The sequence below is a fragment of the Pinus tabuliformis genome, chromosome 7 (assembly GCF_031772625.1).
Source record: "Pinus tabuliformis cultivar Carrire ecotype Pingquan chromosome 7, CPIR1, whole genome shotgun sequence".
Lineage (NCBI taxonomy): Eukaryota > Viridiplantae > Streptophyta > Pinopsida > Pinales > Pinaceae > Pinus > Pinus tabuliformis.
This window is the reverse complement of record NC_142293.1, coordinates 1371451631-1371477386: the sequence shown is the minus strand read 5'-3', so window position 1 is coordinate 1371477386 and position 25756 is coordinate 1371451631. Positions and strand designations below refer to the sequence as shown.

Genomic DNA, 25756 nt, shown 5'->3' with positions numbered 1-25756 from the left:
TCGGACCATTGGCCTGTACAACTTGAGGTTCAGGGCATTGGCACCCCCAAGAACAAACCTTTTAGATTTGAGAATATCTGGCTCACCCACCCAGATTTTATTAGCGATATTGCAAAATGGTGGACAGAAGATCTGCATATTCAGGGTACGAGAATGCTTCTTCTACACAAAATACTGAAACACATCAAGCTCAGACTCAAAGATTGGAACAAGAATGAATTTGGTAATATTTTTGAAGTAAAAAAAGCTTTTGAAGGTAAAATGCAGGAACTCAATCAAGCCCTTATCACGGATGGCTTTGATAGAGTTAGAAATGATCAAGTCACCAAGCATCATCAAGACTGGGAAAACTTATGTAAACAAGAGGAGATATTTTGGAGACAAAAATCAAGAGTTCAATGGCTAAAAGAAGGGGAAAGAAACACTAGGTTTTTCCACAGATCCACCATGGCGAACAGGTCTCATAACAGGATCTCATCTATCAAGGACTCAGAGGTCAACTACTCAATACCCATGAAGACATAGAAGTTGTGTTGGTTTAGCACTTTCGAAGTATCGCAGAGGAGACCATATTAGACAGAGTTCATTTTATTAGGGACTTAACAAAGCACATACCTAAGCTAGTAACAAGAGAGGATAATTTCAATCTCAATAGGCCGGTGATTGAAGAGGAGGTTAGTGAGGTCATCAAAGAAATGCAGAATGGTAAAGCGCCAGGCCCTAATGGTTTCAATGTTGATTTCTTTAAAGCTTGCTGGAACATTGTCAAGCAAGATATTCTAAATGTCGTGGAGGACTCCCGGATGAATAGAACCATTTTGAAGGTGCTCAATACATCCTTCATCTCTTTGATCCCCAAACAAGACATTGCTCAGACTCCAGATAGATTTAGACCCATAGCTTTGTGCAATGTGGTGTACAAGATAATATCCAAAGTTATTGCCAACAGACTCAAACCCCTTCTTCCTACTGTAGTTTCTGTGGAGAAAACAAGATATGTGGAGGGTAGACAAATTCTCAATAACATCATTCAAGCGCATGAGGTGGTTCATTCATTATTAAGCAATAGGAAGGCGGGAATGATTATGCAAGTGGACCTAGCCAAAGATTATGACAAGTTGAATTGGACCTATATCAGGAAGGTCCTTCTAGCCTTTGGATTTGACCATAACTGGGTAAGATGGGTTATGGCCCTGGTGACTTCATCTAGCTTTTCAATTATGGTTAATGGTTCTCCATCCAAGACTTTTACACCTACAAGAGGCTTATGGTAGGGAGATCCACTCTCCCCCTTTCTCTTTATCCTCATGACGAAAGGACTTGGTCAAACTATCAAGCATGCTAAAGAAGTGGGTAACATCAAGGGTCTCCAACTCTCCGAGACTGGACAAGCTTTGAACCATCAACAATTTGTTGATGACACCATGCTGCAGGGCATCCCCACGGTCAAAGAATTGCTTGCTTATAAACAAATCCTGAGTGACTTTGCCATGGCTATGGGTATAGAGGTAAATCTCTCCAAATCTAAGATTTTCTTCTTTGACACAAATATCGCTATTCAGAGGAATATCTCCGGAATTCTAGGCTTTCAAAGGGATATCCTTCCTTCCAAATACTTGGGAGTTCTGCAAGTGATAAACCTTTGCACAAGAGTATTTGGGAGCCGATGATTAATAAGATGCAGGACAAAACCCAGAAATGGACTATTAGATCTTTGAACATGGCAGGTTGGCTGGTGCTTACAAAAGCTATACTTCAATCAATCCCCATCTTCATGCTTTCAGCCCTTCCAGCTCCAAAAGGAGTCTTGCAACAATTTAGAACCATTCAAAGAGACTTTCTTTGGGGTAAGGGGGAGGAGAGAAATAAATGGGCCTTGGTAGCTTGGGATAAGATTTGCAAACCTAAAAACCACAAAGGTCTTGGACTGGATGATCCGAAAGTGCTAAGCAAAGTTTTAGGGGAAAAATTATGGTGGCATTGGGTAAAAGATCCAAAGGTTCAGTGGGCTTGTATTTGGAAAGAAAAATACGCCAGCAATTGGCAAGACAGTGATCACATGAGGATGACTGGCATCATAAAAGTTTCCTACATCTGGAATCAAGACTGGGAGAATAGAGGCTTAGTGCAAAAAAATAGCTTCTAGGAAATCAGAGAGGGAGATCTTCCTTTGTTTTGGGAGGATAAATGGCAACAAGAACCTACACTGCTAAGAGAGGACTTTTTGGATCTCAAGAATGAAACAGATACCAAAGGGTCACTTAGGGTAAAAGATTTTTGGGATCAAACCAATAGTGAAGGAAAATGGTGAACTTGGAAGAATATGTAATACAGGGATGATAGCCCCTTGAAAGTAAAAGCTGATGCACTTCTAACAATGTTGGACCAAAGGAAGATTCTGGTATCAGAGGGGCATTACCAACTTAGATGGGGAAACAATAATGAAGGCACCTTCAATTTTAAGGAGGAAAAGCACATAATCCTGGAGCTTGATTCTAATGAACTAGACAGGGTTTGGCAGAACCTATGGAGGCATCAAGGATGGATGAAAATCAAACTTTTCATTTGGTTGGTACATCATCAGAAAATTCTGAATTAGGAAAACATTTAGAAGAGGGGTGTTCTGGGACCATCTAGATGTTAGCTTTGTGAGTCTCAAGAGGAAACGATGGAGCACCTACTCAATAACTGCATTTTCACCTCCAGGTTGTGGGATACTTTTGCCACAATTTTCAGACAGACAGACAGGGACAAAGGAAGCATTATCAATACCCTTAATAACTAGAGAGGAAACTTCTTTGATTATGAAATTCTTCACACAGCTTGGGATTTAACTCCAAGCTTCATAATATGGAATGTCTGGAAAGAAAGGAACTACATAATCATCAAAAATGGAAAAGGTTCCTCCCAGAGAATTATGGCGCAGATCTTAAGACAGCTTAAGGAGACAGTGGGAATTTTAGTGCAAACTTCCCCAACAACTCCACCTTCAGAAGCTGAAATGCAGATACTTCTTCATTTGGGTATGCAGGGGTTTATACCACAGGGCCTTGACAGGAAGGTGAAGAAACTGGTCAATAAGCTAGAATGCTAGCACCCTCCCCCTCAAGGTTTTTGAAATGCAACATTGATGGGGCCTCAAAAGGCAACCCAAGTATTGTTGGTTATGGAGGGGTGTTAAGGGATGAAAATGGTTGCATCATTTTTATTTTTAATTGCAATTTGGGAAGAGCTACAAACAATATGGTGGAACTAATGGCACTAGGGCAATGTTTAGAAATCCTAAAGGAGGACAATCTTCAGAATATAATAATCGAAACTAATTCTGAGTTAATTATTAACTCGGTCAAGAGAATCTGCTGTGGTAAGGAGCCAGAAAATGTCTCAAGACATTGGAGGTTGCTTTAGGTCTTTCAAAGGATACAATTTCACCTTCTGTGCTTGAAAACCATGAGTTTCACTCATGTGCGAAGGACGGAAAATAAATTGGCGGACATTCTAGCTAATCAAGGGGTGCTCTGCACCAAAAGTAGTGTCAAGTTGAGATGGCAAGATATGCCTCAGGATAGATTGAGGGAGCATTGTCTCAATTAGGCGGATTAGGACAGAACGATCTATCAAAACAGAGTTGGGTAACAATTGCAGAGATGGGGTCTAGTTGATTCGGATTCAGTATGAAGTGGTATTTCAAAAGTGATGTTACAATGGGGATGCAGGTCTTTGTATGCTTCCCCAGCTAGGTAAGCGCAAACACAGGAGTCTCAAGTGGAAGTTGCTTGATAGACAACGATTCTCGGATGATCAGATGGAGAACATCAAGAATGGTAAGAAGATTTTCATCTTCCTTTGGTTCAAGTGCCTGAGGAGTAGGGGTGCTGTGAGGGGCCAGAGTCCTAGCTTTCTTCGCAGACCCAAAATCCCCCGCATTATTTCCCGTGGTGTCAATACCACCCTCGGGGTGGTTTCCGGCTTACCGCATGCCCTTAAAGTCAGGAGCAGTTTCTCAGAGTTGAACATGATTCCACACACCACGCAACATGTGGCCAAGGTTGGGGAGAGAATACCGCCCTCATCGCGTGGTAATTCTCTGAGCTTTTTGATCATGCGATATGATCCTCCATCATTGGATTTGGCGAGGAGAATCAATGGTCAGGGAACAGTGTGCATATTGGTGGGTCTGGGTCTTGAAGCGTGTATAGCTTCGCGGTGGGTCATGCATTGTTTATTTCGAATTTGAGTTACTTCGGGTTTGTTGTTTGGGTCTTTAGGACCTAGTTGGCCGATTTAATTTTTTGGTGAGGATTCTACCTAGGGCTAAAAGGTTTAGCCTGTGGTTGTTTGTATTTTATGTAATTTTATCCTTTTGGACATTTTGAATTGAAGGCATGATTCTTGCATTAGCAAAAACAAATATATATATATATATATATATATATATATATATATATATATATATATATATATATATAAGTTTAAGGTTCAACAATGCATCATTAATACATACATTAAATCCATGATGAAAAATGCATTTAAAGTGAATATATAATCATTTTGAGTCTTTTCTAATTTGTGCCATACCGTTTCATTATATTGTGTGTCATACGAGAAACATTGTCTACATGTGCTTGCACCTAGTACATGTCATGTGTCAAAATCAAACATTATAATAACTTGTCTTATGGAGTATTTCGTTGGCATGAAGTTTTATTAGTTTTGCAAATATTTTTATTTCAATATTTTACATATTCATGCTCTATGAATAAAATGCATTATTTATAAATGGGAAAAAGTGTATGTTAGATTTTTAAAATCACATTTTTTTTATTCTGTTTACATGGAACTCAAAACTTTGGTTGATAATTTATCAAAATAGACATTCTATTTAGTTTAGAACTTTAACATAGTTTATTCTACTCATGTTTATAAATGGTTTTCTTGTAAACATTCTTTCTATGTAAACAATTTTTTCTTTGATTAATTTATATGTATTATATGCATTTTGCAGAGTCATCTCCCCTATACCCCCCAACCTTAACCCATTGGAGTGTTGGGGTATTTGCTATACATGGTCAGATTAGATCACCTATCCATACTAGAGTGTTTGGTAAACCCATAGATCTTCACTCGGACACAAGTCAAAGTGTCGGAGGCAGTTTTTTGGTCTTTGTTGATGATCTTTACCATTAATGATGATGGTTGTTTTTTGCATTTAGACCTCCAAATAATTCCAGTGATAAGGAATCTAACGCCGAATTAAAAAATAATCCTGTAGACTGACACATAATTAGGAATATATGTATATATGTGTGTGTGTGTGTGTGTGTGTGTTTTTTAGACTTAGCAGTATCTATGAGCTTATATTGGGGGATATATATTGAGGAAAAAATGACATAATATATTGGGAGATATATTGGGGTAAAGGGTTTTTATGTTGGGAGTATTAAAAATGGAGCTCAAAGTTAATGAAAAAATATAAAAAAGAAAAAAAAAAATAGTAAAAAAATGGATACCTACAATATTTATTGGAATTAGGATTTTTTAAATTAGGAAGGTGTATTGGGTTAGTGGGTTAAATAATGTGATTTTTAGGGATATTTTCCAATATATAATCAAATTAAAAATATTGCTTAAAACCATAAATTCATTGAGTCATTGAGTGAAACAACTTGCCTTAAAATTAAATAATAATAATAATATAATTATTTCATATATATATATATATATATATATATATATATATATCTTATCATCCTTCCACCCTATGCTACACAAATTTACGGTACTTCTGATAAGCGGGACGAGTATTTGCCCAAATTTACGGAAACGTCAAGTTGGGAGAGGCAATAATATAATATTTTTAAAATAAAAATAAAATAATTTATTTATTTCCATCCAAAACTTGCCAATCAAATTCCATCTTGCAAAGAAACATGTAAAAGATTGAACTTTGAAACATTGCCAAAAAAAATCAAAATATTAATCCATCAACAATTTCTCAATCAAATTCCTTCCCAGCAAAGAAACATGCAGAACTCCCAAACCGGAAAAAAGGTTGTTATTACTCTATTATTAGGTGATTTCATGCAATGCTATATGTTAAGTCATTGGTTCAATTCTTCGCCCTTGATGTAACCTCACCAATATTATATATATTACATCTAATTATAATAGAGATAAGAAAAAATAAAATATATATTAATAGTAATTAAAAAAATTAAAACAATAGAGTTTAAATCCAATGTTATTTTAAAAAGAGTTTGTATAATAAAATTATAAATTTCCAAGTTAATATATATTTTATACTTAAATAAATATGAAAATTAAATTAAAAATTGTTTTTTAATAATATTTATATTTCATAATTTCAACTATTTTTTTTTCTTTAGTATTCCATCTTTTTTCCATTAAACTATGGTGTTAATGATGGTTTTGCTAGTTGCCAACAATCTTCCTAAATTCTTTTATATCCATGCGCGTATATGAGGAGAATGAATAGCTTTCCAATGACAAAAATCGGGATTGGCCAGATGCCTCATCTTCATTTGAATAGAAGGGCTTTCCATAAACGGGGTGTTTCTCTTAGTTTGAGATCCATATCCAAATCTAAACCCAGTGGCATACCCTTCCCTTCACATAGTTCCACCCAAGCTGGCAATGTCAAATACACCTAAGTTTGCACTTATTCATCTCAGTGAAGCTCCCAAAATGTCAAAAATCAGTTGTAGTGAAGCTCCAAAGTACCTATTGAAGCTTCCTGCCATTTTGGAGCATTTCCGATTAGCTCCCAAACTCCCAAAATAAGGGAGCTTTAGAATGGTGACAAGAGACTTTGTTAAATACCAGAAAAATAGAAAGCAAATGATGGGGAGAACCTTATTCCAATTTGATCGATATTGACCACCACGACAAATCCAACCAGCTGCAACATTTACGATGACCTGAGCCACTAAAATAGCTATAATGAACCTGTTCCATAAAACTTTGAAGGACTCTTTGGAAATAAGCATGTGGTATCATCGCCTCCGAGTGTAGCCTTAGCATGAGCCTGTAAAAGAAATCGTTATTATATTGGCATAAAAAATTAGGTTCATCAAATAATTAAACACTAACTAACTCATTAAATAAAAAAGAGATAAATAAAAATCGAATACAGTTACCAGTTAAATAAAAAATAAAAATAAAAACTAATACAATTGAACACTTTTCAAATTGATTATTAATACTAATAACATTATCTTATTTAATTTTTCAATTTAATTATTAATAATGTTAATCTAGAATTTTTTGTTATTATATATTAGATTTTCTTATTTTTTTACAATATAGATTTAAATTCACACTATAGTAATACTTAAATTCTAATATTACTAAGAATAACAAAATATAATTTTTGATATAAATGTTTAATGAATTCAATTAAAATTAAGTAGTGTAAATCTATTAACATATTTGATCATTCTATTAAAATAGAAATGATTAAAATAGCAATGTAACACACTGATCAATAAAAGAAAAGTTAATATCAAGAAATTTAGACACAAAAATTAATATCAAGAAATTTAGACATTGATAGAGACCCATTAAGTCTTTACAAAGAATCCTAAATAAAATTAGCTAAAAAATAATTACTATTTTGAATATACCATATTTTTGGTGAAGCTTTTCTGGGTGAGATTAATAATCAAACTCTCACGAATTTAGTAAGAAAGATTTATTAAGTTATATCTAGAGATATTTGTATTGAGTATTTTTATATACATTCAATTATGTGTTAGAAATTAATTTTAATTAACTTTTTCCAAATAAAAGGATATTTAAAACAAATATTTTGTTGAAGTAAATTATTACACGACTACAACATATTATTCTGGTGTCAAATTTATTATCAAATAGAACAGACTAAAAATTCTTGTTTCTATGTAACATCTCATCTAGAAAGGGAAGAAAGCCCAAACCAAAAGCATGGTAGTCATATGAGTTAGTATTATTGAAAAAAAAATGTAAAAACATAACACACATTACATATGGAGAAGGATATTAATGATCATCTAAAAGTATAGGTTGAAAGTTTAAACTCAAACTCTCCCTTGATGACATGTAAGGAACAAAATAAGGTGGAAATTACTCTTTTATGGATGTAGTGGTTATTAAATGTCAATAAGTGAAAGAAAATTATTTAAGGTAGTGGAAATTACTCTTTCATGGATGTAGTGGTCATTAAATGTCAATAATTAAATGTAAATAAGTGAGACAAAATGATTTAAGGAGTATTACATTTTTATATTTGATAGAGTTAATTTTTCAAATAAATATTGAAGTTATATTTATGATTTATGATTATTTTGGATGGAACTCTCCCTATGGAAATTGATAGGGTTAAAGAAATGCAAGATAGAGGATCCTATTTCACATTATTTTTTACAATTTTTCTTTAAGCATGATTGTTTCACAATAACTATCTATTGTATTCTTTTTATGAATTCACTCAAATTATATGCAAATTATAAGCTTTTTAAATTTATTGAAATGGTTTTTTTTTTGGTAAAACCATGAGAAGAAATAATTGAAAACATATTATTTTGTTTAAGGTAAATAGTGTTGGCTTGAATTACAAGCTAATAATATTATGTCTATATCCTATAACAAGTAACTATATCACTTGGAGCTGATTTGGAGCATGTAACAAATAACTATATCTTGTCCTCATTGTCTTTATTAAGTGGGTGATGCTTATTAAGATATGTTATTAAGACATCTATTGATATGATTCAAAATCATGTAATGCTAAGTGAATGATATGGAATTGGATGATCATACTTATGGTTATTAATATATAGAACTCTCACTTTTATCCTTGTTTTCTCTTTCATCAACAACTAAATTAAACACTTAAAAGATACAAACACTTCAGTGCTTCAATTCCCCACATGTATATTGAACCATATATTTGATTATCAAATACCATTAACATCCTTCTTTATAAGTTGATGGATAATTTGACCTATTGTTTTGCTCATGTGTAAAGTTCATGAATAATTCAACTTAAATTCTTCTTGCTAGTTGGTAGACATGAATCCAAGACTCCATTAAAAAATGGAAACTGGCTAAAAATTACCCCTCCCACACTTCCTTAAATTCTAATTTTAAATTTATTAAACATTTTTTTTAAAGAAATAACTCTACATTGAAATTTTATATATATTTATATTGGGTGCTTATATATATATATATATAAACACCCAATATCCTTTAAAGCCAGCCTGGTGGAAGCGTTTTGTCGATGACACCAATATAAAATGGACACATGGTAAAGCAGAACTTGACAAGTTTTTCACTCACCTAAATTTCATCTCTCCTGAAATAAAATTCACAATGGAGCTTGAAGAAAACATGAGCATCCCATTCTTGGACATTCTAATCATCAGAAAAGAGGATGGCTCTTTGGGCCATAAGGTTTTCAGGAAGTCTACCCACACAGAAAGTTACCTCCATGCGGATTCCCACCATCACCCAGCCCAAAAGTTTGGTGTTCTGAATACTCTTGCCATTAGAGCCCTTCGAATTTCTGACTTAGAGCATATTAACAAAGAAAAGAGGCATTTAGTTTTAACTTTTAAGAATATTGGCTACAAAGATCATGAGATTAAAAAAGCCATGGAGAAAGCTGAAAGGAAGTTGTCATCTCCCAAACCTAAGGATCAGGACCAACCTCAATGTGGCAAGTTTTTTCTACCGTATATCCATGGGGTTACAGACAAAATCGCTAAAATCCTAAGAAAGAAAAACATTATAACACAATTCTCAGCTCCTGGTACTATCAGGCAAGGTTTGAAGTCTGTTAAAGATGATATTGACAAGCAGCAACTTAAAGGAGTCTATAAAATAGACTGTTCCTGTGGAAAAAGCTACATAGGCGAAACAGGTCGCTCCCTCCAGACAAGACTCAAGGAACATGGCGCTGACATCAGGAATGGAAGATCTCGTACCTCAGCCTTGGCAGAACACTCCTCGAAGACTAAGCACGACATATGCCTGGAAAACACATCAATTATCGCAAAAGAAGAGCAGCAACAGAGACGAAAGATCAGAGAAGCACTTGAAATTATTAAGCATCCTTGTAATCTGAACAGAGACAGTGGTATGGAGATTAGCGGAAGCTGGCTTCCCCTGATCAGGGAAATCAAAAAGCGTCAACCCATCCCCAGGTAAGCCTTCAAGCAGGTAAGTTTTCCCTCCCTCTCCTATCCTATTATTATTGGTCACTACTTTTTATCTATATCATAATTAGAATTATTAACATAAAAATACTTTAATATATTAATTTCTACATAACGATTAATTAATATATTAATTATTATATTAATTAATTATAAATATCAATTATTTATAATTGTTAATATAATTTGGTTCATATATTAATTTAATTTATATATGGAAATTGATATATTCCCTAGCATTGATATATTCCCTAGTAGAAATTGATATATTCCCTAGTTTTTCTATAATAATTAATTTATTATGCCTTCATTTTTAGCTCCTTTAACCTAATAATTAACTTTTTTATTTCTTTAATATAATAATTTCTATATAACTATTAATTAATATATTAATTATTATATTGATAAATTATAAATATTTATTATTTATTATTTATAATTATTAATATGAATTAATTTAATACATTAAATTAATTTATATAGAAATTAATATATTTTAGTTCAATCTATTATCGAAAAATTTTAGTATCTCTTCTTTTTCCTTTTTAATCTATAGGTTATAAACCTAATTATTAAAATTAAAAAATTTTATAAAAATTTCAATAAAATAAAGGTAATTTATTAAAAATAAAAATAAATTAAAAATAAGAATAAAATTAAAATAATTTCAGATTCAAGCCTACCATGTGTCGTTCCTTAAAAATTGTCCTCTTAAGTATTTATTCTATCCATTCTGCTCTTCTTTTATCATCATTCTCAAACCCTGATGATGGATCCCATTTGGGATTTGAAACGTTGGTACAAAAATACTCATACTGTGGATTCTCCGGTCAATGATTCGAAAAGTACAAACCACAGATCTCTTAAATCCATAAATATAAATAATTAAACAAGAACACATAATACACTTAGGTTTGTATCCTGGCAAGAGAAAGCATACACGGCCAAAAATGCATTGAATCAATAAAACCAAACAAGTGCAAGACCAGGAATATCTATATATATATATATATATATATATATATATATATATATATATATATATATATATATATATATCTCATTCATGGGTATATAAATAAAATAAAACCTCCATTGAACTCTACGAGATAAACAAGTTTAAAAAAGTCTCGCTAACGTACAAATTCAGCTCGGTGAGATAAAACAGGATCCAAAAAATTCACAAACACCAACAAAAAACTGAAATTGAGGAATCAACTCACAGCCAACCAGCATCATTGGCCTCAGTGCAATGAAAACAAAATAAAATAGGAGTGAAGGCTCATTGACTGGATACAGACGTCCTCTGCAACGAAACCCAATAGAGTCGCCGCAAGGCCAAATAATGCCACCACTGAACAAATGAAGAAATCCAACCTTTCCATTGTGTACTCTAAGTTCACAATGATTGAATAACAATGATATACAACACAAGAAAAACTTCAGAAAAACGTGATGGTCTTACTCTTAAACAAGGGAAGCTGCGAGGCAGCAAGTCCCTGCATCAAGTTGAACTTTAGGTCTTTTCCAAAACTTAAACGCAACTGCATAGGATAGGGAACCCTCAAGCACCTCGGTGAATGAAACTAGCTTTTTTGAACATCCGAACACTTTTGCACAGAACACGTGAAAGCTGTTTGCAAACGAGTTAATGGCGGATAGCTATGATGCCAATGGGCGTGGTGCTCCTACCTTCGCTTTTCTCTTTTGTATGAGAAGAAGTGGTTGGTACACCACTCCCATTCACACTAGTAATATCATGAATGCTAGATCGTCTCCTGTCCGTGTTCATGGAATTCAACTGAATAAAATACTTTTGTTCATGACTAGTCACCTATGTGGGAGTTCAAGAAATAACAAAATTCCTTGAGATGCTCCTCCAGTCACCTTTGCCAAACTTTTCCAGACCAAGCAAGAACATCTTGCATCAGAAAAGATACACACATTATAATTAAAATCAGCCAAGGTAGAGTATTTGATAGCAGGTACCAACATTGCTAAATATTATATATATTGTGAAGATATTAATGTTTTTTAGATTATATATTTAGATAGATGAAAATAAAAATTTAAAATAAAATTATAATTTATTATACACAAGTTTCGTTAACAATAACACACACGCATATAATATATATATATATATATATATATATATATATATATATATATATATATATAAAGTTGGAAATTATATCATAACAATAACTATTATATATATACAACATAGCTAGATATATAATTATATAATATAACATAGCATGTGACATAACTATATAACTAGATATTATAACATAGTTATAATTATAAAATTTTACACACATATATATTTAACATTTAACATAGTTTTATAAATTTAACATAATGTGCTCTTCATAATTTAACATAAGATGGGTGATGCTCCACAACCTTTTTAAGACTTGAGTTGATATATAAACTATAATTCTCTTTAAAATTTACATTACTTATATTTGTCAAATTATTTAAGATAATGATACATGACAACTATATATCTCTTAGTTCCCACCCTTATTAAATTTAATAATTGAGTAATGATTTTGTAACTTACAGTTTCTATATTTTTATTTAACTATATAATGAAACATAGCATATATATCTATATATATAAGTTTAAGGAGAGTTTTATGTATTTGATGCATGAAATAATCAATAGGGGAGCTTTTTCAAGCGTTAAACTGGTAAGAGCAAGGGTTTCAAGCTTCTGACAGCGTTGAAATCCATGGAGGGGTGCAAAGGGGGGAGCTCCACTCCCTCCTATAGACAGACAGTAGCCAGCCGAGGTAAGAAACCAATAGAAACTGCTAGAGGTACTTCAGGAGAAGGGAAAAGGAACATTGAGGAGGAAGAGAATTTGACCAATACAAGGGAGGAAAATAGAACAAAAGAAAATGACGAAGAAGACAAGAAACAGGAAGCCAAAAACAAAATGCAAAAGGGTCCATGTAAACCTAAGGTTGAGGTCACACCTAGAGTAGTTTTAAATGATCCTGCTCTGTAGGTGCACATGGACCACATGCAGACCTATGCTATCATTTGTAAATTCATGGGATTATGGCCCACAGAAAAGGTGATACAAGCGTGGATTAAATACCCCTGGAAACCGAAAGGAGGCATAGACCTACACCTTGGGTCAAAGGGTTTCTTCACTGTGGTCTTTACAAATATCGAGGACAAAGACAGGGTGTTTGAAGGAGGGCCCTACTTCTATGCAGCCGCAGGCCTCTACATGCAGCCTTGGATGATGAATTTTGTCCTGGAGGGAGAGACTTTCACTTCGGTCCCGGTCTGGGTAAGACTCTATTCCCTACCTATAGATTATTGGCAAACTGAACCTTTATCTGCCATAGGAAACAAAATTAAGGCATTTTGTCAAAGCATCTGAGGCCACCAGAAGGGGAAAATACACTTCCTTCACACGAATATGTGTGCAGATGGATCTCTCTAGAGCTCTACCAGATGAGGTCATCTTGGAAGTTTTTGATGAATAATGGGTGCAAACAATAGATTATGAACATATTCCTTTCAGATGTCGTAGGTGCCATGAGGATGGGCACCTATTTAGAGACTTCCCTCTTAGTAAAATAGAGAACAAAAGTAAAGCTACCATGGTGAAAGACACTAAAAACTTTCACAAAGTTGGATATAGAGGAAAGGGGGGCAAAAGGGGGCCAAAGAAACTTCAAACAAAAGGGCAACAAGCTAGTCTGAACAGGTTCCAAGTACTAGAAGAAGAGGAAGAGACAACAAAGGTAGATCAGGTAATGGAAGGCAGCCCGGGGGAGAAGGAGAAGGAAGAAAATAGTGGGCAAACACAGGATATTAATAAATAGAAAGAGACTACGCTGAGTGATGGGGAACTGGAAATGGACCAAGAAATGACCCAGAGTGAGATGGAAATGGAGGACCATGAACGACAGGATATTCTTGATAGAGAACACCTAAATCTGGAAGGGTTCTTAAAACAAGGGACCATGGGAGGGGTAGACTCACTACCTCAAGAAGAGTTTAACAGAGTACAGTAGCTATTCCTATGGAAAACTCAGGCTAAAGGGTTGGAAAGGCAAAGAAACAATGAAAGGCAGGGAAACAAAGGTGTGAAAACTATGAAAACCACACCAGGATTAGCTCCTAGAAATCGAGGAAGGAAAAGAGGTAGAAAAAAGCAGAATGAGTTATTGATGGAATGTGGAAAGCTAATGATAGATTCAGGTAATATGAAAGATCTAACCAGCTACTCCTTTACAAATATTTCATAATGAAGTTCAAATTGTGGAATATTAGAGGTCTAGGAAAAACAAAGGATACTTAGCAATAAAATGAAACAAGAAGCTCCGGATATGATGTTTATCCAGGAAACTAAATGTTCCATTCAAAAAATAAAAGAAATACATAGTAAATAGCTCAATAAATATGAGTTTCTAGAAGCCAAAGTAGATAAAATAGCAAGAGGTATACTTACTCTTTGGAACCCCCAAAAGATTGGCATAATAGATGATGAGGCATCTAGGAATTATTTATCAGTGGTTGTTCAGCCTGTGGGAGACAAGGAGATTTATTTAATTACAGATGTTTATTGTCCCCAAAGAGTGGATGATAAACTCAGGCTTCTAGATTCTCTTGTGGGACTAAGAGATAGACACGCAGGAGTACCATGGATTATGGGTGGGGACTTCAAGTTTGTGCTAGAGTGGTTTTCCAAGTCTTATGTTCAATTGTAAGATTCCTTTAAGGGACACATAATATCAAATTGGCAAAGGACCCTCCCAGTATCATAAAACCTCATAGTGATGCAACCATATTGGCCTTCCACTACATGGTTGCAATTATTTTTTATTTTGAGCTGATGATGATCATGGCTCAAACATAACGCATGCTTATTAGGCACCTACCCACATTCTTATCATCATTATAATTGACTTTTGTATTCTGGAATAGCTGTAGTAAGTAGTTGTAAGTAGAACCGAGTGTCAATGTGAAGATACATATGGTAAGAATGAGGATAGCAATACATTGGAGATGAAAGCATATGTTCCACATATGCATCCATTTTGCCACCAAAATTGAAAAATAGAGGATACATGTTTTGGAATTTAGATTGGTCATTTTGCTACAAATTTGTGAATATGGAGAGCCTTGCTTATTGACTTAGATGATAAAAAAACAAATTTGGTTGTGCCTGCCACGGTAATATACTGCAATAGAGAAGATTCTAATGAAGCCTTTGTTGAGGAAAATGAAAATTATATAGATAGATTGAGAAGCAAGCATTTTGAGTTCCACAAATTGAATGTTTATCAAAAATCTTCTATAGTTGGTACAATGATTGTTGTTAAAAACACCTGGATGGAATGTACAAAGTGGGAAATGCATTGATATTTCTATCTATGCACGTGTTGAATTCCCTTTATAAAGAGAGTATGTTGCATGTAGAGGGCATGTTGCATGAAGCAACTACAATCCTTGATGATGTAGTGAAAAATAGAGAGGTGCACAAAGCATCCCAGATCATGTTGATGCTAAACAAAGCAACATTATTGAAATCTCCATCTTTGTGTATTCTGCGCCAAATTGTAACAATTATCATATAATATTGCTAGTTGTATCGAGAGGCTTTCTCTTTTATGATTATGGCTAAAGAGAGGAAATAATAAAAGAATAACAACTTGAGTTGTTTTCTTACATGTATCCCCATCAAAATCATTCTTTGCAAGAAAATAAACACCCTCCACTTTAATAATCTTAGTGGAGGAAGAAAATGATCTCTTTCATACCACACAGGAAGAGGTGCATATTGAGCAATGATACACCAATTGATCAACATTTAGCAAATAAGTTAACATAAATCATTTCCTATTAATATGATGACAACAAACATATTATCAAATGAAGATTTGCAGTCCAAAGTGCTCAACTCCTTCTCTCTAGTTATCTATGCATAGTTGGTTGTGGCATAGGGCAAGAAACTCGAACAACATAAGGAGCATGTCCCATAGGAAGCATTACAGGAGTGCCAACAGTGGAAACCATAGGCCCAACAAGGGGCTGACCAATAATAGCTCCATATACACTAGGAAACAAGCATGATTAGCGAATTGCCCTGCAGATCTTGAAGATTGATTTCCTTGACCAGTTATAGGTCCTTATGGTGATGATACACCACTCCCATTGACACTAGTAATATCATGAATGCTAGATCGTCTCCTGTCCGTGTTCATGGAATTCAACCGAATAAAATACTTTTGTTCATGACTAGTCACCTATGTGGGAGTTCAAGAAATAAAAAAATTCCTTGAGATGATCCTCCAGTCACCTTTGCCAAATTTTTCCAGACCAAGCAAGAACATCTTGCATCAGAAAAGATACACACATTATCATTAAAATCGGCCAAGGTAGAGTATTTGATAGCAGGTACCAATATTGCTAAATATTATATATATTGTGAAGATATTAGTGTTTTTTAGATTATATATTTAGATAGATGAAAATAAAAATTTAAAATAAAATTATTTTTTAATATACACAAGTTTCGTTAACAATAACACACACGCATATATATATATATATATATATATATATATATATATATATATATATAAAGTTGTAAAGTATATCATAACAATAACTATTATCGATATACAACATAACTAGATATATAATTATATAATATAACATAGCATGTGACATAACTATATAACTAGATATTATAACATAGTTATAATTATAAAATTTTACACACATATATATATTTAACATTTAACATAGTTTTATAAATTTAACATAATGTGCTCTTCATAATTTAACATAAGATGGGTGATGCTCCACAACCTTTTTAAGGCTTGAGTTGATATATAAACTATAAATCTCCTTAAAATTTACATTACTTATATTTGTCAAATTATTTAATATAATGATACATGACAACTATATATCTCTTAGTTCCCACCCTTATTAAATTTAATAATTGAGTAATGATTTTGTAACTTACAGTTTCTATATTTTTATTTAACTATATAATGAAACATAGCATATATATATATATATATATATATATATATATAAGTTTAAGGAGATTTTTATGGAGTTAATGCATGAAATAATCAATAGGGGAGCTTTTGCAAACGTTGAACTAGTGAGAGCAAGGGTTTCAAGCTTCTGCAAGCATTGAAATCCATGGAGGGGTGCAAAGGGGGGAGCTACACTCCATCCTATAGTCAGGCAGTAGCCAGCCGAGGTAAGAAACCAATAGAAACTTCCAGAGGTCCTTCAGGAGAGGGGAAAAGGAACATTGAGGAGGAAGAGGATTCGACCAATAAAAGGGAGGATAATAGAACAAAAGAAAATGAGGAAGAAGACAAGAAACAGGAAGCAGAAAACAAAATGCAAAAGGGTCCATGTAAACCTAAGGTTGAGGTCACACCTAGAGTAGTTTTAAATGATCCTGCTCTACAGGTGCACATGGACCACATGTGGACCTATGCTATCATTTGTAAATTCATGGGATTATGGCCCACAGAAAAGGCACTACAAGCGTGGATTAAATACCACTAGAAACCGAAAGGAGGCATAGACCTACACCTTGGGTCAAAGGGTTTCTTCATTGTGGTCTTTACAAATATCGATGACAAAGACAGGGTGTTTGAAGGAGGGCCCTACTTCTATGCAGCTGCAGGCCTCTACATGCAGCCTTAGATGATGAATTTTGTCCTGGAGGGAGAGACTTTCACTTCGGTCCCAGTCTGGGTAAGACTCTATTCACTACCTCTAGATTACTGGCAAAATAAATCTTTATCTGCCATAGGCAATAAATTAGGGCATTTTGTCAAAACATCTGAGGCCACCAGAAGGGGAAAATACACTTCCTTCGCACGAATATGTGTGGAGATGGATCTCTCTAGAGCTCTACCAGATGAGGTCGTCTTGGAAGTTTTTGATGAAGAATGGGTGCAAACAATAGATTATGAACATATTCCTTTCAGGTGTCGTAGGTTCCATGAGCATGGGCACCTATTTAGAGACTGCCCTCTTAGTAAAATAGAGAACAAAAGTAAAGCTACATGGTGAAAGACAGTAAAAACTTTCACAAAGTGGGATATAGAGGAAACGGGGGCAAAATGGGGCCAAATAAACAACAAATAGAAGGGCAACAAGCTAGTCTGAACAGGTTCCAAGTACTAGAAGAAGAGGAAGAGACAACAAAGGTAGATCAGGTAATGGAAGGCAGCCCAGGGGAGAAGGAGAAGGAAGAAAATAGTGGGAAAACACAGGATATTAATAAATAGAAAGAGACTACGCTGAGTGATGGGGTATTGGAAATGAACCAATAAATGACCCAGAGTGAGATGGAAATGGAGGATCATGAACTGCAGGATATTCTTGATAGAGAACACCTAAAAATGGAAGGGTTCTTGAAACAAGGGACCATGGGAGGGGTAGACTCACTACCTCAAGAAGAGTTTAACAAAGTACAGCAGTTGTTCATATCGAGAACTCAGGCTAAAGGGTTGGAAAGGCAAAGAAACAATGAAAGGCAGGGAAACGAAGGTGTGAAAACTATGAAAACCACACGAGGATTAGTTCCTAGAAATCGAGGAAGGAAAAGAGGTAGAAAAAAGCAGGATGAGTTATTGATGGAATGTGGAAAGCTAATGATAGATTCAGGTAATATGAAATATCTAACCAGCTACACCTTTACAAATCTTTCATAATGAAGTTCAAATCGTGGAATATCAGAGGTCTAGGAAAAACAAAGGATACTTAGCAATAGAATGAAACAAGAAGCTCCGGATATGATGTTTATCTAGGAAACTAAATGTTCCATTCAAAAAATAAAGAAATACATAGTAAATAGCTCAATAAATATGAGTTTCTAGAAGTCAAAGTAGATAAAATAGTAGGAGGTATACTTACTCTTTGGAACCCCCAAAGATTGGCATAATAGATGCTGAGGCATCTAGGAATTATTTATCAGTGGTTATTCAGGCTGTGGGAGACAAGGAGATTTTTTTAATTACAACTGTTTATGGCCCCCAAAGACCAGATGATAACCTCATGCTTCTAGATTCTCTTGTGGGACTAAGAGATAGACACGCAGGAGTACCATGGATTATGGGTGGGGACTTCAACATGATCAAATCACTGTCGGAGAAAAAAGGGACCAGAACTTTAAGCAAAGACTCTATAGCATTTCAGAATTTTATAAACAATAAGAAGCTAGTTGACACTGATATGAATAATGGCCTCTTTACATGGAACAATAGGAGAGGAGGAGAGTCTCAAGTAGCCTCAAAGTTAGACAGATTCATAATCTTAGAGGACCTTATGCTCACAGATAGGGAAATGACAGTGAGAATTATCCCTTTTGGAGGCTCGGACCATTGGCCTGTACAACTTGAGGTTCAGGGAATTGGCACCCCCAAGAACAAACCTTTTAGATTTGAGAATATCTGGCTCACCCACCCAGATTTTATTAGCGATATTGCAAAATGGTGGATAGAAGATCTGCATATTCAGGGTACGAGAATGCTTCTTCTACACAAAATACTGAAACACATCAAGCTCAGACTCAAAGATTGGAACAAGAATGAATTTGGTAATATTTTTGAAGTAAAAAAAGCTTTTGAAGGTAAAATGCAGGAACTCAATCAAGCCCTTATCACGGATGGCTTTGATAGAGTTAGAAATGATCAAGTCACCAAGCATCATCAAGACTGGGAGAACTTATGTAAACAAGAGGAGATATTTTGGAGACAAAAATCAAGAGTTCAATGGCTAAAAGAAGGGGAAAGAAACACTAGGTTTTTCCACAGATCCACCATGGCGAACAGGTCTCATAACAGGATCTCATCGATCAAGGACTCCAGAGGTCAACTACTCAATACCCATGAAGATATAGAAGCTGTGCTGGTTCAGCACTTTCGAAGTATCGCAGAGGAGACCATCTTAGACAGAGTTCATTTTATCAGGGACTTAACAAAGCACATACCTAAGCTAGTAACAAGAGAGGATAATTTCAATCTCAATAGGCCGGTGACTGAAGAGGAGGTTAGTGAGGTCATCAAAGAAATGCACAATGGTAAAGCGCCAGGCCCTAATGGTTTCAATGTTGATTTCTTTAAAGCTTGCTGGAACATTGTCAAGCAAGATATTCTAAATGTCGTGGAGGACTCCCGGATGAATAGAACCATTTTGAAGGTGCTCAATACATCCTTCATCTCTTTGATCCCCAAACAGGACATTGCTCAGACTCCAGATAGATTTAGACCCATAGCTTTGTGCAATGTGGTGTACAAGATAATATCCAAAGTTATTGCCAACAGACTCAAACCCCTTCTTCCTACTATAGTTTCTGTGGAGAAAACAAGATATGTGGAGGGTAGACAAATTCTCAATAACATCATCCAAGCGCATGAGGTGGTTCATTCATTATTAAGCAATAGGAAGGCGAGAATGATTATGCAAGTGGACCTAGCCAAAGATTATGACAAGTTGAATTGGACCTATATCAGGAAGGTCCTTCTAGCCTTTGGATTTGACCATAACTGGGTAAGATGGGTTATGGCCCTGGTGACTTCATCTAGCTTTTCAATTATGGTTAATGGTTCTCCATCCAAGACTTTTACACCTACAAGAGGCCTCTGGTAGGGAGATCCACTCTCCCCCTTTCTCTTTATCCTCGTGACGAAAGGACTTGGTCAAACTATCAAGCATGCTAAAGAAGTGGGTAACATCAAGGGTCTCCAACTCTCCGAGACTGGACAAGCTTTGACCCATCAACAATTTGTTGATGACACCATGCTGTAGGGCATCCCCACGGTCAAAGAATTGCTTGCTTATAAACAAATCCTGAGTGACTTTGCCATGGCTATGGGTATAGAGGTAAATCTCTCCAAATCTAAGATTTTCTTCTTTGACACAAATATCGCTATTCAGAGGAATATCTCCGGAATTCTAGGCTTTCAAAGGGATATCCTTCCTTCCAAATACTTGGGAGTTCTGCAACTGATAAACCTTTGCAGAAGAGTATTTGGGAGCCGATGATTAATAAGATGCAGGACAAAACCCGGAAATGGACTATTAGATCTTTGAACATGGCAGGTTGGCTGGTGCTTACAAAAGCTATACTTCAATCAATCCCCATCTTCATGCTTTCAGCCCTTCCAGCTCCAAAAGGAGTCTTGCAACAATTTAAAACCATTCAAAGAGACTTTCTTTGGGGTAAGGGGGAGGAGAGAAATAAATGGGCCTTAGTAGCTTGGGATAAGATTTGCAAACCTAAAAACCACAAAGGTCTTGGACTGGATGATCCGAAAGTGCTAAGCAAAGTTTTAGGGGAAAAATTATGGTGGCATTGGGTAAAAGATCCAAAGGTTTAGTGGGCTTGTATTTGGAAAGAAAAATACGCTAGCAATTAGCAAGACAGTGATCACATGAGGATGACTGGCATCATAAAAGGTTCCTACATCTGGAATCAAGACTAGGAGAATAGAGGTTTAGTGCAAAAAAATAGCTTCTAGGAAATCAAAGAGGGAGATCTTCCTTTGTTTTGGGAGGATAAATGGCAACAAGAACCTACACTGCTAAGAGAGGACTTTTTGGATCTCAAGAATGAAACAGATACCAAAGGGTCACTTAGGGTAAAATATTTTTGGGATCAAACCAATAGTGAAGGAAAATGGTGAACTTGGAAGAATATGTAATACAGGGATGATAGCCCCTTGAAAGTAAAAGCTGATGCACTTCTAACAATGTTGGACCAAAGGAAGATTCTGGTATCAGAGGGGCATTACCAACTTAGATGGGGAAACAATAATGAAGGCACCTTCAATTTTAAGGAGGAAAAGCACATAATCCTGGAGCTTGATTCTAATGAACTAGACAGGGTTTGGTAGAACCTATGGAGGCATCAAGGATGGATGAAAATCAAACTTTTCATTTGGTTGGTACATCATCAGAAAATTCTGAATTAGGAAAACATTCAGAAGAGGGGTGTTCTGGGACCATCTAGATGTTAGCTTTGTGAGTCTCAAGAGGAAACGATGGAGCACCTACTCAATAACTGCATTTTCACCTCCAGGTTGTGGGATACTTTTGCCACAATTTTCAGACAGACAGACAGGGACAAAGGAAGCATTATCAATACCCTTAATAACTGGAGAGGAAACTTCTTTGATTATGAAATTCTTCACACATTTTGGGATTTAACTCCAAGCTTCATAATATGGAATGTCTGGAAAGAAAGGAACTACATAATCATCAAAAATGGAAAAGGTTCCTCCCAGAGTATTATGGCGCAAATCTTAAGACAGCTTAAGGAGACAGTGGGAATTTTAGTGCAAACTTCCCCAACAACTCCACCTTCAAAAGCTAAAATGCAGATACTTCTTCATTTGGGTATGCAGGGGCTTATACCACAGGGCCTTGACATGAAGGTGAAGAAACTGGTCAATAAGCTAGAATGCTAGCACCCTCCCCCTCAGGGTTTTTGAAATGCAACATTGATGGGGCCTCAAAAGGCAACCCAAGTATTGTTGGTTATGGAGGGGTGTTAAGGGATGAAAATGGTTGCATCATTTTTATTTTTAATTGCAATTTGGGAAGAGCTACAAACAATATGGTGGAACTAATGGCACTAGGGCAATGTTTAGAAATCCTAAAGGAGGACAATCTTCAGAATATAATAATCGAAACTAATTCTGAGTTAATTATTAACTCGGTCAAGAGAATCTGCTGTGGTAAGGAGCCAGAAAATGTCTCAAGACATTGGAGGTTGCTTTAGGTCTTTCAAAGGATACAATTTCACCTTCCGTGCTTGAAAACCATGAGTTTCACTCATGTGCGAAGGACGGAAAATAAATTGGCGGACATTCTAGCTAATCAAGGGGTGCTCTGCACCAAAATTAGTGTCAAGTTGAGATGGCAAGATATGCCTCAGGATAGATTGAGGGAGCATTGTCTCAAATAGGCGGATTAGGACAGAACGATCTATCAAAACAGAGTTGGGTAACAATTGCAGAGATGGGGTCTAGTTGATTCGGATTCAGTATGAAGGGGTATTTCAGAAGTGATGTTACAATGGGGATGCAGGTCTTTGTATGCTTCCTCAGCTAGGTAAGCGCAAACACAGGAGTCTCAAGTGGAAGTTGCTTGACAGACAATGTTTCTCGGATGATCAGATGGAGAACATCAAGAATGGTAAGAAGATTTTCATCTTCCTTTGGTTCAAGTGCCTGAGGAGTAGGGGTTGTGTGAGGGGCCAGAGTCCTAGCTTTCTTCGCAGACCCAAAACCCCCCGCATTATTTCCCGTGGTGTCAATACCACCCTCGGGGTGGTTTCCGGCTTACCGCATGCCCTTAAAGTCAGGAGCAGTTTCTCAGAGTTGAACATGATTCCACACACCACGCAACATGTGGCCAAGGTTGGGGAGAGAATACCGCCCTCATCGCGTGGTAATTCTCTGATCTTTTTGATCATGCGATATGATCCTCCATCATTGGATTTGGCGAGGAGAATCAATGGTCAGGGAACAGTGTGCATATTGGTGGGTCTGGGTCTTGAAGCGTGTATAGCTTCGCGGTGGGTCATGCATTGTTTATTTCGAATTTGAGTTACTTCGGGTTTGTTGTTTGGGTCTTTAGGACCTAGTTGGCCGATTTAATTTTTTGGTGAGGATTCTACCTAGGGCTAAAAGGTTTAGCCTGTGGTTGTTTGTGTTTTATGTAATTTTATCCTTTTGGACATTTTGAATAGAAGGCACGACTCTTGCATTAGCAAAAACAAATATATATATATATATATATATATATATATATATATATATATATATATATATATATATATATATATATATATATATATATATATATATATATATATATATATATAGATATATATATATATATATATATATATATATAGATATATATATATATAGATATATATATATATATATATATATAATATATATATATATATATTATATATATATATAAGTTTAAGGTTCAAAAATGCATCATTAATACATACATTAAATCCATGATGAAAAATTCATTTAAAGTGAATATATAATCATTTTGAGTCTTTTCTAATTTGTACCATACCGTTTCATTATATTGTGTGTCATACGAGAAACATTGTCTACATGTGCTTGCACCTAGTACATGTCATGTGTCAAAATCAAACATTATAATAACTTGTCTTATGGAGTATTTCGTTGGCATGAAGTTTTATTAGTTTTGCAAATATTTTTATTTCAATATTTTACATATTTATGCTCTATGAATGAAATGCATTATTTATAAATGGGAAAAAGTGTATGTTAGATTTTTAAAATCACATTTTTTTTATTCTGTTTACATGGAACTCAAAACTTTGGTTGATAATTTATCAAAATAGACATTCTATTTAGTTTAGAACTTTAACATAGTTTATTCTACTCAAGTTTATCAATGGTTTTCTTGTAAACATTCTTTCTATATAAACAATTTTTTCTTTGATTAGTTTATATGTATTATATGCATTTTGCAGAGTCATATCCCCTATACCCCCCAACCTTAACCCATTGGAGTGTTGGGGTATTTGTTATACATGGTCATATTAGATCACCTATCCATACTAGAGTGTTTGGTAAACCCATAGATCTTCACTCGGACACAAGTCAAAGTGTCGGAGGCAGTTTTTTGGTCTTTGTTGATGATCTTTACCATTAATGATGATGGTTGTTGTTTGCATTTAGACCTCCAAATAATTCCATTGATAAGGAATCTAACGCCGAATTAAAAAATAATCCTGTAGACTGACACATAATTAGGAATATATATGTATATATGTGTGTGTGTGTGTGTGTGTCTGTGTTTTTTAGACTTAGCAGTATCTATGGGCTTATATTGCGGGATATATATTGAGGAAAAAATGACATAATATATTGGGAGATATATTGGGGTAAAGGGTTTTTATGTTGGGAGTATTAAAAATGGAGCTCAAAGTTAATGAAAAAATATAAAAAAGAAAAAAAAAAATTAGTAAAAAAATGGATACCTACAATATTTAGTGGAATTAGGATTTTTTAAATTAGGAAGGTGTATTGGGTTAGTGGGTTAAATAATGTGATTTTTAGGGATATTTTCCAATATATAATCAAATTAAAAATATTGCTTAAAACCATAAATTCATTGAGTCATTGAGTGAAACAACTTGCCTTAAAATTAAATAATAATAATAATATAGTTATTTCAAATATATATATATATATCTTATCATCCTTCCACCCTATGCTACACAAATTTACGGTACTTCTGATAAGCGGGGACGAGTATTTGCCCAAATTTACAGAAACGTCAAGTTGGGAGAGGCAATAATATAATATTTTTAAAATAAAAATAAAATAATTTATTTATTTCCATCCAAAACTTGCCAATCAAATTCCATCTTGCAAAGAAACATGTAAAAGATTGAACTTTGAAACTTTGCCAAAAAAAATCAAAATATTAATCCATCAATGATTTCTCAATCAAATTTCTTC

The 25756-nt window shown here is 34.8% G+C and overlaps 1 protein-coding gene across 1 annotated transcript in view; it reads left to right on the top strand.

Moving 5' to 3' along the window:
* Positions 1 to 2917: 2917 nt before the first annotated feature.
* LOC149252732 (uncharacterized) overlaps positions 2918 to 25756 on the top strand; it is a 28922-nt gene continuing 6083 nt past the window's right edge. The window contains exons 1-2 of the mRNA XM_089454255.1: positions 2918 to 3023; positions 3717 to 4206. Coding sequence (XP_089310381.1) covers positions 2918 to 3023; positions 3717 to 4206 — 596 coding nt within the window. The remainder of the gene's footprint in view (positions 3024 to 3716; positions 4207 to 25756) is intronic.